At 44.0% G+C, this 16,796-nt stretch overlaps 1 protein-coding gene across 1 annotated transcript in view; it reads right to left on the bottom strand.

Annotated features, from left to right (window-relative positions):
• The window catches only part of LOC126101421 (neurotrophin 1), a 125,277-nt gene that overhangs the window by 33,917 nt on the left and 74,564 nt on the right, over positions 1 to 16,796 (bottom strand). The window contains exon 5 of the mRNA XM_049912082.1: positions 6,280 to 6,381. Within this exon, the coding sequence (XP_049768039.1) occupies positions 6,280 to 6,381 (102 nt within the window). The remainder of the gene's footprint in view (positions 1 to 6,279; positions 6,382 to 16,796) is intronic.

Below are 16,796 nucleotides of genomic sequence, written 5' to 3'. Positions count from 1 at the left end.
CCCGCACACCGTTAGGCCGTCTTCCGCTCACGCCCCAACATCGTGCAGCCCGCCTCCAGTGGTGTCGCGACAGGCGTGAATGGAGGGACGAATGGAGACGTGTCGTCTTCAGCGATGAGAGTCGCTTCTGCCTTGGTGCCAATGATGGTCGTATGCGTGTTTAGCGCCGTGCAGGTGAGCGCCACAATCAGGACTGCATACGACCGAGGCACACAGGGCCAACACCCGGCATCGTGGTGTGGGGAGCGATCTCCTACACTGGCCGTACACCACTGGTGATCGTCGAGGGGACACTGAATAGTGCACGGTACATCCAAACCGTCATCGAACCCATCGTTCTACCATTCCTAGACCGGCAAGGGAACTTGCTGTTCCAACAGGACAATGCGCGTCCGCATGTATCCCGTGCCACCCAACGTGCTCTAGAAGGTGTAAGTCAACTACCCTGGCCAGCAAGATCTCCGGATCTGTCCCCCATTGAGCATGTTTGGGACTGGATGAAGTAGTCTCACGCGGTCAGCACGTCCAGCACGAACGCTGGTCCAACTGAGGCGCCAGGTGGAAATGGCATGGCAAGCCGTTCCACAGGACTACATCCAGCATCTCTACGATCGTCTCCATGGGAGAATAGCAGCCTGCATTGCTGCGAAAGGTGGATATACACTGTACTAGTGCCGACATTGTGCATGCTCTGTTGCCTGTGTCTATGTGCCTGTGGTTCTGTCAGTGTGATCATGTGATGTATCTGACCCCACGAATGTGTCAATAAAGTTTCCCCTTCCTGGGACAATGAATTCACGGTGTTCTTATTTCAATTTCCAGGAGTGTATTTAGAAACAGAAACCTAGTTTAGTCGCTGCCTGCTTGCTGTTTGCTGTTGTGCTTTCGAGAAATCTGAAACAATGTTGTCAAGACGCGAAGTAAGTGGAAATTTTGATTAGGGCTAGATAATTGTTTTAATTCCATTGCTCATTTAATATAAAGACAAGTTATACTGAGACCAATTACAATTCAGTTCAGATAAGGTTTTGTTTAGTCAAGGGTTAGCATACGAGTTGGATAACAATTTGTGGGTACATAGCTTTTTATAATATCTAGGCTTTTTATAGAGCGGGAGGCAAATTTGGCCTAAATTTGATACGGAAACACATAGAGATGAACTTACAGCTGGAGTGGTTACTTTCAAAAGAGTACGACCGATTCCTTTTCCTATCACTGGTTCGTTCCACGCTGTGCATTTCCGGAAACATCATCGTCCAGGTGTCAGTTACATCATAATTTTCATTCCTTTCTTCACTCTTGCACAACAATTCTAACCGTAAGTACTCTCACAACACGATACACAGTGATGGGTCTGGAATTCGAGTCGAGATATTAACGAAGTCTGTGGACAAGGGAGTCGCATAGACATGACAAACAAATAGCAGTGATGTATCAGGTTTAAAATAGGGCACTTATGATCGGTGGGGTTTAGATGTCGGCACGGAAATCATTCACCTTATATCTGTTATAGCCACCCACTGCTTACGTACGATCATTACAGCTTTTCTCACTGATGGTCATGGAGAGTTCATTCGTTAAAATATCCTCTTGCAATTTTTTCGAGAAGCTACCTGTCAGCACAGCCGCAAGCTAGTTAGCACGCCGTTTCCGGGAAACGGGGAGGTGCGCCGGCCATGGATCGAATCCGCCCGGAAGATGAACGACGAGGACCGGTGTTGGGGCTAGCCTGGATGTGATTTTTAGGCGATTTCCATCATCCTAACTAGATGAATAATGGGCTGGTACCTACGACACGTCTGAGTTACAAGTTTCGCAATCACTTGAAAAATATTCAGACTCTTTGCCATGGGATAAGAACAAGTGCGGTCAAATTCCATCCTGGGGTACCTGTTGGCGACAAAAAGGGCATGCGGCCAGCCTCTAGCGCTAACATTGCCAAAGCCAGCGCAACATGCTGATCCTGTAAAGACACGTAATAAGGCCAGGAAAAATAAGTTTTGGGAGCATTTATTTCATCATTTATTTCATAAATTTCATTTAAATGATCGTTTTTCCCGCGCGCCGTTCGACAGTGGAACGGTAGAGAGACAGGCTGAAGGTGGTTCTTTGAACCCTCTGCCAGGCACTTTATTTTGAATAGCAGGGTAATCACGTAGATGTAGATGTAGATGGCTTTTTAAGAAACGAGCGGCAGCTCTTTGACACGCTTTTCGAATGTCTGCAGTGAGCAAGGAGATTACAAACGATATTGGAAGTCGAAAGCCCAGAAAACGGAACCGGTGCTTGTCCCAGATAAGAAACCGTGTTATGAAATGTCCACTGCAGACCGTTGGAAATCGTTACTCACGAGCAGTTCTGTGGCAAGCGGAGTAAACAGCCGTTGTCCAGACGAGACGCCACGAAGAAGACACGCCCTGTAACACTGTTTGTCGGATAATGTCCACCTGAAACGACAATTATTTCCATCAGCGATTTTCTTCCGGAGTTTCTAATTTCACCGAAACTTTCATTTCCCTATGAATCTTCGTAGTCGCATTATTTGTCGTCCGTTCTGTAAACGTCGTTTCTCGCAAATGACTTTAAATAACGTTGTTTAACCTGTCGATACCATCCGTCTGTTTTCACTCATGACCTCATTAACATAGCAACGCAAATCACTCATCGAGATCAATTGTTCTGCGATGTTACAAGAGACTAACAGGTTGTGCCGTAATTTCATTTCCGGTTGTGCATGTACGTCTTCTGTCAGTAATACAGGCGGGGATATATTCTACAGCGGATATTCGATTTAAAAAAATGAAATGACACGAAAATGGATAAGGAGATATGTAGATAACGTGTTCTTTGACGTGCAAAGGGCGTTCGATAGCTGTGCAGTGTCGGGCCGCGATAGTACAAGGTTACGAAATGTGGAAGCAGAAAGACTGCTTTCTATCAGATACAGCTAGATACTTCATTCTTAACGAGCCGAAAACGACAGACGGAAAGTAATTACGGGCAGCCCTAAGGGAGCTGTATTGTCATTGCTCACTAAACAGAGTGAAAAGTAAGTAAGAAGACAAACTTCAGGAGGAGGTTCTTAATAAGAAAAGGAACTAAGAAGTTCATATCAGCATACGTTCGGAAATTTCAAGAATGTTCCATGACACATTCATTAGCTTTTCTTCCTCTCCTAGCAAGTTGTAATACCCATTTCTCCGCTAATCACTGATAAACCTTCAGATTTTGAACGGTTTTCGCATTAAAAGTTCATATTTCACAGCCACAAGTTAAAACATGTAAGAGTATCGTAACAGAAACTTAGTTTTGAATTTTTGGTTTATTTTAATAGAAGGACTCCAGGGCAATTTTACTCATATGTCAGTTTCCTTTCCTGTGGATCTGGTTGCTATCTTCAGCTAAACACGGAATTTCGCCAACTGGTTCCATGATTTAACTTTTAATTTGTTTCATTTTGTATTCTGTGTATTGACTATATAATATTTTACTCTTATTACGATAAATTATCAGGCCTAATTTTAAAACTTCTCTGTGAAATGTATTCCATTAGTTGCACAAGTTAATCAGCATTAGAGGCAAACAGTGATAAATTGTAAGGGAAACGAAAGTGGTTCAGCCACGACCCATTAAAACGTATTCCCTCTACATTTTTTCATTCTAATCATCTGAAAATCTCATTTGGGGCTATTTAAAATAGTATTGGTAAAATGAAACGGCTCATACTCTTTCAGTTCTTGATGTCTCGCTATCTTTACGAGATCCATGAGAACTGTAGCACTGACACACACACACACACACACACACACACACACAGCATTTTAAACCTATTTCTTCAAGGACTAGGACAAGGGTTTATCGCTCCGTTGAATCATTGTTCATGTCTCCCAAATAATCGAGTGTATCATATTCATTGTCACAAGTAGCTTTTTTCTTTGTCTAATTAAAGTGCCCTGTAGTTTCTATGAGCTTGGTGAGAATTTTAGTGGAAATCTTGTGATGTACGGCGTGATTTATCTGTCTCTTTTCTTCTGAAATGGAGCCATTAGAGAGTTAATTATAGGGAATTAACTTCGTCCACAGACACTGTGAAAACAGTTCCATCCGTTTCCAGTAGATAATGGTCCACAGTTTGCAAATATTTGTAAAAAATCCTGTTGCATAACGTCAACTGTCTTGAAAATCTTTGGTATTACTGCGAGGATCCATTGTTGGTAATCATTACCAGGCACAAGAAAATTTTCAATTACAGTGTTTGTGTATGAAATTCCATCTCTATACAACATGAACTGAAGAACAGAACACTGGATATTTGTAAATTGTTGGCTTAACGTCGCTGTTAGATGTATGGTCCATGACTTGTTAATCGTATCAGCTGACGGTGTGTGACAGGAATCTCGACAAATTCCATACGTCCTTCATTGCTTCAGCCAGAATCTCAGATATTTCCAAACGACGAAGTAATTTTACGTCGCCCCACGTATCGTCACACTTACCGCTACAATTGCTGATGAACTACGAACTGACAAACGTGTAATCATGTGCATACATTCTCGTACTGCCTGTGTCCTAGCGACTCAGTCAAACTGACCAATTTCGAGCATCGACTGGCTGTTTCAGGGGTACGATTGCAGTAGATATCTTCTAATCGATCGCTGATAAAACTTAGCCAGGCATTGTAAGCTAAGGTTAAAAAAATTGCTCAACAAACAGTTTCATAATGAGATGCAGATGTTTGGCGTTTTGAAGCGAAAGGAGTCGGAGTGTTCTCGGTGTTCAACTCCTTTGATAACAGCGTCTATTCTACACTCATGCTCATAAATTAACGATAATTGCAGAATGTAGTGCCACACATCGTGGCACTAAACAAAACTGGCGCTAATAGCATAGGCACATAGGGAACACACGACACAGATCTGTAAGTCTACGGTATTGGTGATAAGTTGAGAAAACCGTCCCCAAACATGTGTGCTCCGCATGTACCCCGACATCAATATGGAATATGATCACCATGCACCCGTACACAGGCCGCACAACGGGTTGGCATACTCTGGATCAGGTAGTCGAGCAGCTGCTGGGGTGTAGCCTCCCATTCTTGCACCAGTGCCTGTGGAGCTCCTGAAGTGTCATAGGGGTTTGAAGACGTGCAGCGATACGTCAACCGAGAGCATCCCAGATGTGCTTGATGGGGGTCAGGTCTGGAGAACAGGCAGGCCACTCCATTCGCCTGATAACCCCTCCACGATGGTAGCTCGGTGAGTCCGTGTGTTATCATCCATGAGGAGGGAGGTGGAACCTACTGCACCCTTGAAAAGGCGGACATACTGGTGCAAAATGACGTCCCGATACACTTGACCTGTTACAATGCTGTCAAAGACATTCACGGGTGTACGTGCACCAATCATAATCCCACCCCACACCATCAAACCATGACCTCAATACAGATCCCTTTCAAGGACATTAAGAGGTTGGCATCTGGTTCTTGGCTCACGCCAGATGAAAACCCGGGGAGAATGACTGTTCAGACTATACGATTCTTCTGTGAACATAACCTGGGACCACTGTTCCAATGACCATGTACTGGGTTCTTGACACCAGGCTTTACGGGCTCTCCTATGACCTGGAGTCAGTGGAATGCACCTTGCAGGTCCCCGGGCGAATATACCATGTCTATTCAGTCGTCTGTAGACTGTGTGTCTGGAGACAACTGTTCCAGTGGCCGAGGTAAGGTCCTGAGCAAGGCTACCTGTACTCCGTGGCTGTTGCGGTGAGATATCGGTCTTCTTGTGGTGTTGTACACTGTGGGCGTCCCGTAATGTAGCGCCTGGACACGTTTCCTGACTGCTGGAATCGTTGCCATAATCGTGAGATCACACTATGGCACACGGAGGACCCTTGCTACGACCTGCTGTGTTTGACCAGCCTCCAGTCGGCCTAGTATCCTACCCCTCATAACGTCATAAATTTGTGTTTTTTGAGCCATTTTCAACACACAGTCACCACTAGCACGTCTGAAAACGTCTGCACACTTACTCGCTGCACCGTACTCTGACGTGCACCAACAAACCTCTGCGTATGTGGACTGCTTCCAGCGCCACCAAGCGACGACAGCAGGTCAAATGCACCGCATGGTCATACCCCGAGATGATTTAAACCCGCAAACCGCCCACCAGAGCATTGTTTCACCATGTATCAGCATTATCCTTAATTTATGAGCACCAGTGTAGCATCTGTAGTGAGGTATCAGCACGGAGGACGAGTCCAGATGGCGTGTCCTACCTGTCTGCAGCGGGCGCCGGCGAGGTGGAGCGCTGGCCGCTGTCCAGCAGCATGGCGTCCATCGAGCCCTGGCTGCGCCGGATGCTCGCCAGGATCGCAGAGCTGCAACACACAACACAGAACGTCTCACCACTGCGCTCCTTAACAGTATCCTTACCATTCAAGCGATTACTCGTGGCAGTCCCACGTACAATGGAACTTCTTTGGTTCTGCTATTATATACAGGGTGACACACGGAAGACGGACGGTTTTGAACTGCTGAGAGCTCAGTAGTGGGAGAAGATCATGGTGGAGATAGTCGTTCTCCACACAATAAACCATTTCAGTTACAATGGAGCAGTGGAACTTGCAACATAGTTTGTGCGTCTATGACCGTTTCCTTAGTAGTGGAGAGTATGTTACAGTTACATAGCGAATGCTCCGTCTACAATTCAATCTCGTAGACACGGAGCTGTTTCGAGTCGTAAGACAGGCCTTAGATGGATGGAATATTTCAGATCAACTGTGAATATAACGGACGAGAAGCGTTCATGCCCGAGACGCAGTGGAACGGCGCCAGAAAATGTTGCAAGGATAAGGGAAGAGACAGAAGCACAGTACGCTCAGATAGAAGTCATCCTAATGAGCTAGCAGTCAATCGTGAATCGGTTAGACCAATTTTGCACACACTGAAATTCGATCCGTACAGGTTTCGTGTTGTGCAACAGCTGAAGCCAAATGATTTTTTTGTACCAGGAGACTTTGTTTGCAGAATGCAAGCGATTTTCAGTGCTAATGTGATTTTATTAATGAGCGATGAAGCTCTTTTCATTTAAACGGGATCGTCAATAACAAAGATCTGTGTTACCGGCCTCCTGAGCATTCACACCTTATTGATGATGATGATGTTTGATTTGTGGGGAGCTCAACTGCGCGGTTATCAGCGACCGTACAAATTCCCAACCTTTGATCAGTCCAATCTCGCCATTTTCATGAATGATGAAATGAGGAGGACAGCACAAACACCCAGTCATCTCTAGGCAGGTGAAAATCAACAAAAAATCAACAAATCCGCCAGAAATCGAACCCGAGACCCCGTGCTCGAGAAGCGAGAACGCGACCGCGAGACTACGACCACAGCTTATTGCCAAGCGTCCTTTAAACTCTGAAAAAGTCACAGTCCAAGGTACTCTTGGCTCTTTAGGCATTATTGGAGAGAATTTTTTCGAAGAAAATGGGGCTGCAGTCACTGCTAATTCGGCTCTATACACTCATATGCTTGAAACATTCTTCAGACCAGAACTGAGAGGACGAATAATCTCTTTAAAATATGTTTGGTATCAGCGATATGGCGCTATATCAGAGACCACGAACGGTTCAATGGCAGTTCTTCGATGCACGTTTCCTGGACAGATTATCTCACGTTTTGGCAGTGATCCTTGACCTGTCATATCTCGAGACTTATCAGTGCGTGACTTTTTTCTGTGGCGGTACGTCAAGAGCCATGCCTATAAGCCGACTATTTGAAAAATGCAATCATTCAAGATATTGCTGCAATACCTGCAGAGACACTGGTCCGTGCCTTGGACAAGAGACTTGAACCGTGCATTCTAAATGATGAACATCACCTTGACGACATTATTCTCTACAAATACGTCTGCCCTACATTACAAAGCAAATAATGAGTTTTAATCTAATGTCAATAAACATAAATTAAATTTTCAAATTGATCGGGTATTCTTTAATAAAAAGCATCTGTCTCCCGTGTGTCACCCTATTCGTTCATCCCGACAGTTTTCAGGGTCTCTTAATTTTCGTATGTAAAACTAATAATGTCTCAAAATTCTAGATCAGAATAGCACACAGAAGAATGAAAATGAAAAGCGAGTATCTGTTAGCAGACGATCAGCGTGACTTCAGGAAAGATAAATTCAAGGGAGCGACAATTTTGACGTTACACTTGACAGTGGAAGCAAGACGAATTCTCACCACACTTTCATAAGATTCAACAAACGAAGAAAACGTCCAACCACGTACAATTGTGTAAGATGTTTGCTGTCCTCAGAGAAGTAGATACATCCTACAGGAAAAGATGGATAATATATTCAATGATGTGCAAAACGTAAGGACGAAACTAACTATCGCAGCTGGACCAAACATACAAGGAAATGCTACCGTATAGTATAGAAGATAACAGAAAGAAATGCGAAAACAGACGAACAGACACTTTTGTTCAATGACGATGTCCCTGGGTGAATTACATGTTCCCACGTCTCGTCAAATGAGGGTAAGTAATGCACCTGGGAACGTTCCGGAACATAATCATTTTGAAGGTTCAGGTATGATGGTGTGCAGAGGCATAATGTTGGAGGGGCATACTGATCTCCAAATCTTTGAACACTGTTCACTCAGCAGTCAACGATAATGCGGCACCCCTTCCCCACGTGTGTCTTTTGGTGGGTTCATTTGGCCCTGACTTTACTTTTATGGATGACAAAACGGGACCGCGTCGAACAGAGCAAATGTAGCACCTCTTGGAATGAGAGGATATTCAGTGAATGGACTGGTTTTCCCATTCTCCCGACTTAAAACCCACTAAGCACGTGTGTTGTGAGTTGGGAAAAGGTTTTGCAGTACATCGAGGTGCACCAGCGATCACCCAACAGTTGTCAATGGTGCTGATGCACAAACGGAACTCCTCACCAACATTGTGTCGCCTTGGGAATACGTTGCAGAGCATGCTTTGCCGTCCATTGTGATTACTCAGTCTATAAAGGACATTGTGCAACCTTTTGTAATGCCCAACGAGCTACCATAAATTGTAGCTTCTTCGTTGTAATTATTGTCTACGAAAAAAGAGTGATTTGCATTCGTCTCGTTGTGCAGTTTCTTCTGTTACGTTTTGTACTACACTGTAGCAGTTCTTTGTATGTATGGTTCAAGTTTCGTAGAGCTATGGTACTTGACAGTGACACATCACGCGAAATCTACTTACGTGCTTAAGTTTTGCACACCAGTGTACTCTATGTACAAGAAATAAATGTAAACAGTAAGGAAGGAGGATAGAAAAGTAGTAGTCATACTGAAAAGGGAGTAAGACAGGGATACAGTCTTTCTCGTCTATTCTCGTCTACTGTTCAGCGTGTATATGGAAGAACAAATAAAAGAAAGAAATAAAGATTTAACAATGTGACTGAAAGTTAGAGTGAAACTATACCAAGGACAAGATTCGCCGATTACACTGTTCTTCTCTGTGAAAATGAAGAAGAACTGCAAGTCGTGTGAAAAATAATGACTACAAGGTGCGACAATAAAGTAATGAGACTGATTTTCTTTGCAAGTCGTGGCAAACCTGCAGGCTTGCGTAGGCTCAATATCTTTGACCTTGCTCTATAAGCTGCTTCTAGTCCAAGTGGCACATCGATGCAACTGCGTAGTCGTGAGTTGAGCTGTAATAAGTTATCACGTGTTTTTGTCTCTCGTCACGGAAATGGAACCGCATAATATTGCGTAACGGTATGCCATTTCTTTTGCGTTAAATTTGGTGAAAACGCGACACCTATCGGTAAGCTTCAGAAGGCTTTTGGAGAGGAGGTTATGTCAAGTGCTCAAGTTTTTCATTGGCATAAAGTGTTTAGTGAAGGCAGAATTAATGTTGAAGATGATGACTGCAGTGGACGACCATGCATGCTTGTGTGCTTCTCTGATTGCAAGGAAATTGTTCATAAAGACGGTGCCTCCTGGACAAACAGTTAACCAATATTACTAGAAAGAAATTTTAGAATTGCTGATAATTGGATTCTGCATCACGACAATGCGCCATCCCATACTGCTCTGTCAGTACAGCAATTTTTAGCCTCAAAACAAATTTCAGTACTACCACAGCCACCGTATTCACCAGATATCGCTCCGTGCGACTTTTTTCTATTCCCAAGAGTCAAAACGGTTGTCAAGGGACTCCAGTTTCAAACAACACAAGATGTCCAAAAAGCTGTGACGGGTGTCTTGTATCATATTACAGAAAATGAGTTCCGGAAATGTTACCATCAATGGCAGAAGCGCTGGAAAAAGTGTGTGCAATCAGAAGGGAACAATTTTGAAGGAGACAACACTAAGCTTGACTAAAACGGTAAGCAACGTTTTTTTTCAGATCAGTCTCATTACTTCATTGTCGCACCTCGTAGTTCAGTCTATTAGCGCAGCATATAGATCAAAAGTAAACCAAAGGAAAATGACGGTTGTTAGAAGTAGAAAAAATAAAAATAGCGGCAAGCTTGGCACCGTATTAGGCGAAGTGAAGAAATTCTTCTACCTTCGACCAAAAAATAAAAAAATAAATTGAAATGATCGTATTGCATTGTTGGCCGGGATATCCTAGTCGGGTTTGGCCGCCAAGTGCAAGTCGTATTTCATTCGGTGCCACATTGGGCAATTTGCGGCAGGTGATGAAGATGAAATGATGACAAGGACATAAGAGCCAGTCCCCGAGCGGAGAAAATCTCCAACCGGGCCAGTGCAGAAGGGGCAAGCACGTTACCAGCCAGCTAACCAGGCGGACACCTTCGACCAAAATAACACGTGACGGACGAAGCAAGGAGAACATACATATAAGTGGCCAAATGGCTAATGCTGCGCTGCATCAATACACCAGTTTGTGTGAGCTACGCAAATAAATGCGGAGTAGGAAGCTGTAACATACAGAATGAAAGAGAACATACCCTAACTCGGAGTTCTATTGATAAAAACATAATATGTATGAAGGTATAAAATTATTACGCCAATTGAATGAATGCAAAAACGAAAATTGAATGGCTCCTGTATTTATGGAAGTATTTTTCTTAGTGACTGAGTTACGTGTTCTAAAAGTACGATCTCAAATTGCTGCAGACTGTAACGCCAAAATTTCTCACTTTTATGACTAATAACTCATCGAGACGATAAAATTATGCATTCGAGCTTGTAGGGAGTGCCTCGATCGACGTACTTCCTGCGCTCTATCTCTAAATACAAAAGGAAGGGAGTAAAGTAACACATTTAATTTATCTCACATTGTAAGGTGCTTGCGAAACTCTGATAAGTATCTACACTATCTGATAAAAAGTACCCCACAGATCTATATAATGTGGGAATGACCACTAGATGACACTAGAGGCGTCCCGGCAATATAAAAGGAGGCGAAGAGTGTTGTGTTGTCAGTAGACAGTCAGTAACAGCAGCACAGCTCATTGACTTCGAAAGTGGACTAGTCACTGGATGCTACTTGGGTAATAAATCCATCAGAGAAATTCCATCTCTTCCATAGGGTCAAACCAAGACCTGGCCGACCTCACGTAGTGACGGACAGGGACCCTCAACCAATGCTGAGGTTGGTGGAAAAAACCGCATGCAGTCAGCGGCATGAATCAGTCGTAAGTTCCAAAGAACTGCCAGCAGTCCAGCTAGCACTTTTTCTGTTTGTAGGGAATTTTTTGCCGCAGTGGTAACACGGTTCCCGTCAGAACACCGAAGTTAAGCGCGGTCGGGCTGGGCTAGCACTTGGATGGGTGACCATCCAGTCTGACGAGCGCTGTTCGCATTCAGCCCTTGTGAGGCAAACTGAGGAGCTACTTGATTGAGAAATAGCGGCTCCAGTTTTGGAAACTGAATACGGCCGGGAGAGCGGTGTGCTGACCACATGCCTCTCCATATCCGCATCTAGTGACGCCCATGGACTGAGGATGACACGGCGGCCGGTCGGGCCGTTGCGCCTTCATGGCGTGTCCGGGAGGAGTTCAGTTTTTAAATTATCGAGAAACTGATCATAAGCCACACATTTCTGCAGTCAGTGTTAAGCGATCCTTGAGCTCGTTGAACAGCGACGACGCTGGACAGTGGTGACTGGAAACGAACGATGTAGATTCACGCTACACCCCGTGGCAATCAGACGCAAGGGTTTTGCTTTGGAGAATGCCTGGGGAGTGTTGTTGTTGGATTGTTTGTTATTGTTGTTTTTGGGGGAGGAGATCATACAGCGAGGTCATCGGTCTCATCGTATTAGGGAATTTGAAGGGGAAGGAAGTCGGCCGTGTTCTTTCAAAGGAACCATCCCGGCATTTGCCTTGAGTAGTTTAGGAAAATCACGGAAAACCTAAATCAGGATGGCCGGACGCGGGATTGAACCGTCGTCCTCCCGAATGCGAATCCAGTGTGCTAGCCACTGCGCCACCTCACTCGGTGTGGTGTTACGGTATTAGAGCAGTTTTCATAAGGTGTACTTCGTGCAGTAGAGGAACAGTTCGGGGACGTTGTTTGTTTATACCAGCATTGCAAAATTCCCTGTCATCAGAGTCCGTTTGTGAGAAAAAATCGTAAAATAAGCCAGTTTTCTCTGAGTCCCAGACTGAACCCATTGTAACACCTTTGCGATGTATACAACTACAGATATAGTTACTCTTTGAGTATCGATAACTGAACCTTACACGTAGCGACGTAGCGCGGCAGCACTGCCTCCAAGGGAGCACAAGAGATCGAGAAGCTCAGTTTGGCGTCAACCGTTACAGATAATGCGGAAGGCAAGTAATAGTGGAGATGGTGACTGGCTGTCAGACGTGGCTGGTCGCTACATGGGCGTGTGCCGTGAGAAGTGCGATAAATTCACTCAATGTTCCAGTGTTCGTGGATGGGATTGAGAACTTGCCAATATTGGTAGTGGGTTGTTAGCAAAGATAGTTAGAAGCAGTGATAACAAGTCGAAATAAGAGTGAACGTCACTACTTTTACGCTGGAACGTGTACTGTCTTCTACTAGAGACAATAAACCTTTCAGTTCTATGAAGTCAGTGGCTCGTTTCCAATCCTTTTCTCATCTATTAGAACTGAATGAGTGTGAAGATTTTTAATAGCAAGTGTGGTGATTTTGATAGGCCATATACCGGTAGGCACACAGTTCCATTTTTAGTTTCCAGGTGCATGTACTTCGGAAATAAAATGCCCACTCTACAATGTGCAGCAGCACAAACATTGGTCTGATCGCTGTCGTTTTATTAACATTGCCCATTTCCAAGAATGACTGCCTATCAAAGTCGGTGGGTCCAAACGATACCTATCGAACGTGCGACCTAAAATCGATCATGCGACCCCAATGGCGGGAGTTGTGATCAATAATTTGTGGTCATTTTTATCTGTTTTCCGTCGTTCCCATACTTTCTCTTCTCATATGGAAGAATCTAATTCCATGTCTATCCAGCGTAGAAAATTGTTCGACACTTGTCGCAAATATGGAGTACTACCGGACGAGGAAAGAAGGGACTGTGTAGACTGTGGTTGTGCGAAGTGCGTAAAACGTCGCGAGAACTGTTTCGATGCTGAAATACCGTTACAATTTCATTGTGGGCAGTACGGTAAACGAACGAGTATCAGGAAGAGTACATGGTTCGACTCTTCCAAATTATCCATCCAGACCACCGTAATGGACTTTCACATGTTGACAACACCGACGACGAGTAAGGTAAGTCGTCTGCTTTGCAATTCAAAATGACTCTGAGCACTATGGGACTCAACATCTGAGGTCATCAGTCCCCTAGAACTTAGAACTACTTAAACCTAACTAACCTAAGGACATCACACACATCCATGCCCGAGGCAGGATTCGAACCTGCGACCGTAGCAGTCGCGCGGTTCCGGACTGAGCGCCTAGAACCGCTAGACCACCGCGGCCGGCCGCTTTGCAATTACAAGTATTTTTGTAACGCTCTTCTTTTGTCGTTGCTGTAGTAACAACGTAAACATATTCATAGCGCCCGCCAGAGTCGCATGATCGATTTCCGATCGCACGTTCGTTATGTATCGTTTGGTTCCAGCGACTTCGATAGGCAATCATTCTTGGAAGTTACGGAAACTTGGCCACGATGGATGCGAATAACGGAGTCGGCATCTTACATCTTCGTGTTTAGAAGGAGTCATGGAAGGCGATATGATAGGGGCGTACTATAACTAGGATATCAAAATGGACGTTACAGATAAAGCTTCGTTTAATTCTGACGTAGAGACGAAAAGACTAGCTCGAGTTGGAGGACAGCATCAAACCAGTCGAAAGCGTGAGGACTTTAAGAATGATTGGTGTCTCTTGTAAGTTGGTCATTTTGGACGCGGGTCCACTGTCCCGTATCTAAACACAGGCGAGCTCTCCCGATGGTCGCTTTGTCGGTTGCCTCGGATACCAGCACGCAGCCACCGCTCCGGCCGGGACTTACTGGAGCGTGTCCTGGCTTTCTCCGCTCCGCGGTCCGGGCCACCGAGGAATTTCGTTCTTGCGTCGTTCGGCTGCGGCGTTTTCGTTGCCCGGCAATCTTTCTGCGTGGCATCGCTTCCGTGCCGCGAGGGACCTGCAATAGACTGAATTTAACGGTAAGTGGCTGCTGATGGGAACTGCGCTAGAAGCCGCGCTTTCTGTGATGACTTTCCTGTCCGTCTTCGTGAAGGCGTTCTGTCCTCCAACAACTTCTTGTTGGTCACATATCCCGGCTCCAGTGATCATTTCTTGACGGCACGTTCAACCCCATACTTTCTTCGTTCCCTTGGTTTATATATGGCGACGAAATGTGTCTACGGCTCTCTTCAGTACTGTAAACTTGTTCCCTGATCTCTTAACAAAAGTTTTACTGTCACGTCCGTTCTTCTGCTCAATGTTTTCCCTTTCCTCGCTGATTCTGCGATGTGAAGTGCTCGTATGTGAGAAACACTGACTAGAAGCAGGGACAGGACGATACCACATGTGTTAAGACATAAGGGAATACCTTCCACTGTGCTACACGGTGTCGTAGTGGGGCTAAAAAAGTAGTGGAAGACTTGAGATTAGAACATATTTGGAAGTTCTAATTCACAACAAGGACCCCGGAGTACGCATCATTCGCCCAGAATTATTTAGATCCTTGAGAAAGTTAGTCATTATAATTTTTTTCCACCTGGTGTGCAAGGTATATGAGACAGGAGACATACCTTCAGATTTCAGAAAGAATGTATTGATTCCAGTTTCAAAGATGACTGTCCCTAACGGGTGTGAGTACTACCGAATCACAGTTTAATAAGTCATGCTTGCAAGATGTTGAGACAAACTGTTTACAGAAGAATGGAAAAGCTGGTATAAGCAGATCTCGGTTAAGGTTTGAGTGCTGGCGAAATTTAGGAACACCCAAGGCAATACTGATCCTACGACTTTTCTTAAAATACGGGTTGAAGAAAGGCAAACCTACATTTATAGGGTTCGAAGATTTGGGGAAAGCTTTTGATAATGTGAATGAACTACGCTCTTTGAAATTCTGCAGCTAGCGTGGGTGAAATACAGCCAATGAAAAGTTATTTACAACCTGTACAGAGACTAGACTACACTTACAAGAGTCGAGGAAAATAATAGGATAGCCAAAATCGAAAAAGGACTGAGACAGGTTTGTATCTTATCCTCGATGTTATTCATTCTGTAAGCTAAGAAAACAGTGAAGGAAACCAAGGAGAAATTTCAAAATGGAGTTAAAGTTCTTCGAGAATAAATAAAAACTTGAGGTTTGCCGATGTCACTGTAATTTTGTCACAGATGGCGAAAGATTTGGAAGAACAGTTGAACAGAATAAATTGCGTCTTTTGTGTACATTAACTTTCATTGTTTCTTACCTGCAGAAGACCATTTTTCCCAATGTAACCGTGAGGTATATATTTGTGAATGTTCAACGTTTTCATCATACACAAGTGCTGCCAACTGTTGGGCATCACCATGAAAATATTAGCAAGTCAATGTAGCAATACAGAGCAGCTCATTACCACCATAATACACGGAATGCGTAAAATGAATCCAAAGTATGTTTTCAAAGTGGGTACATATTTTTGTATAAATCTTGCATCTAAAATAGTTAAAAATCACTTAGAGCGTGACAATATAAAGAAAAATTTTCCGTCCGCCAGAAAAAAATTCACGTGTGAAAGGGTTACTATGAACATCAACAACAGCGAAATAGGGATTGTGAAGTGTAATCGAATTTAATCAGGCGATGCTCAGTGAATTCGATTAGGAAATGAGAAATTAGAATTAGCAGATGAGTTTTGCTATTTGGGCAGGAAACTAAGCCATAATGGCCGAAATAGAGATGACATAATAATGAGAAATTAAGCGTTAGTAAATCTTCTCTAGTGGTATTTGTCTGGAGTGTAGCCTTATACGAAAGTGAATTATGGACGGTAAACAATTCAGACGAGAAGGGAACAGATGCTTTCGAAGTGTGATGTTACAGAATAAAGTTGAAAATTAGATCGATAGGTCGAATAAGGAATGAGGAGATACTAATATGAATTTTGGGAAAAAGATATTTATGACATAACTTTAGTACAAGAAGGGATCGATTGATTCGACACATTCTGTGGCAACAGATAATTGACAGTTTGGTAATAGAACGGAATGTTGGGGGTTACTACTATAGAAAGAGACTAAGACTAGAACATGGGAAGCAGGTTTAAGTGGAAGTATGTTGCGGTAGGAAAGGGCTGAAAGAGCTTGCACAGGGTAGATCAGCG

The sequence above is a fragment of the Schistocerca cancellata genome, chromosome 9 (assembly GCF_023864275.1).
Source record: "Schistocerca cancellata isolate TAMUIC-IGC-003103 chromosome 9, iqSchCanc2.1, whole genome shotgun sequence".
NCBI classification, from domain to species: Eukaryota; Metazoa; Arthropoda; class Insecta; order Orthoptera; family Acrididae; genus Schistocerca; species Schistocerca cancellata.
The sequence above is the reverse complement of the archived record's forward strand: the minus strand, read 5'-3'. Positions and strand labels throughout refer to the sequence as shown.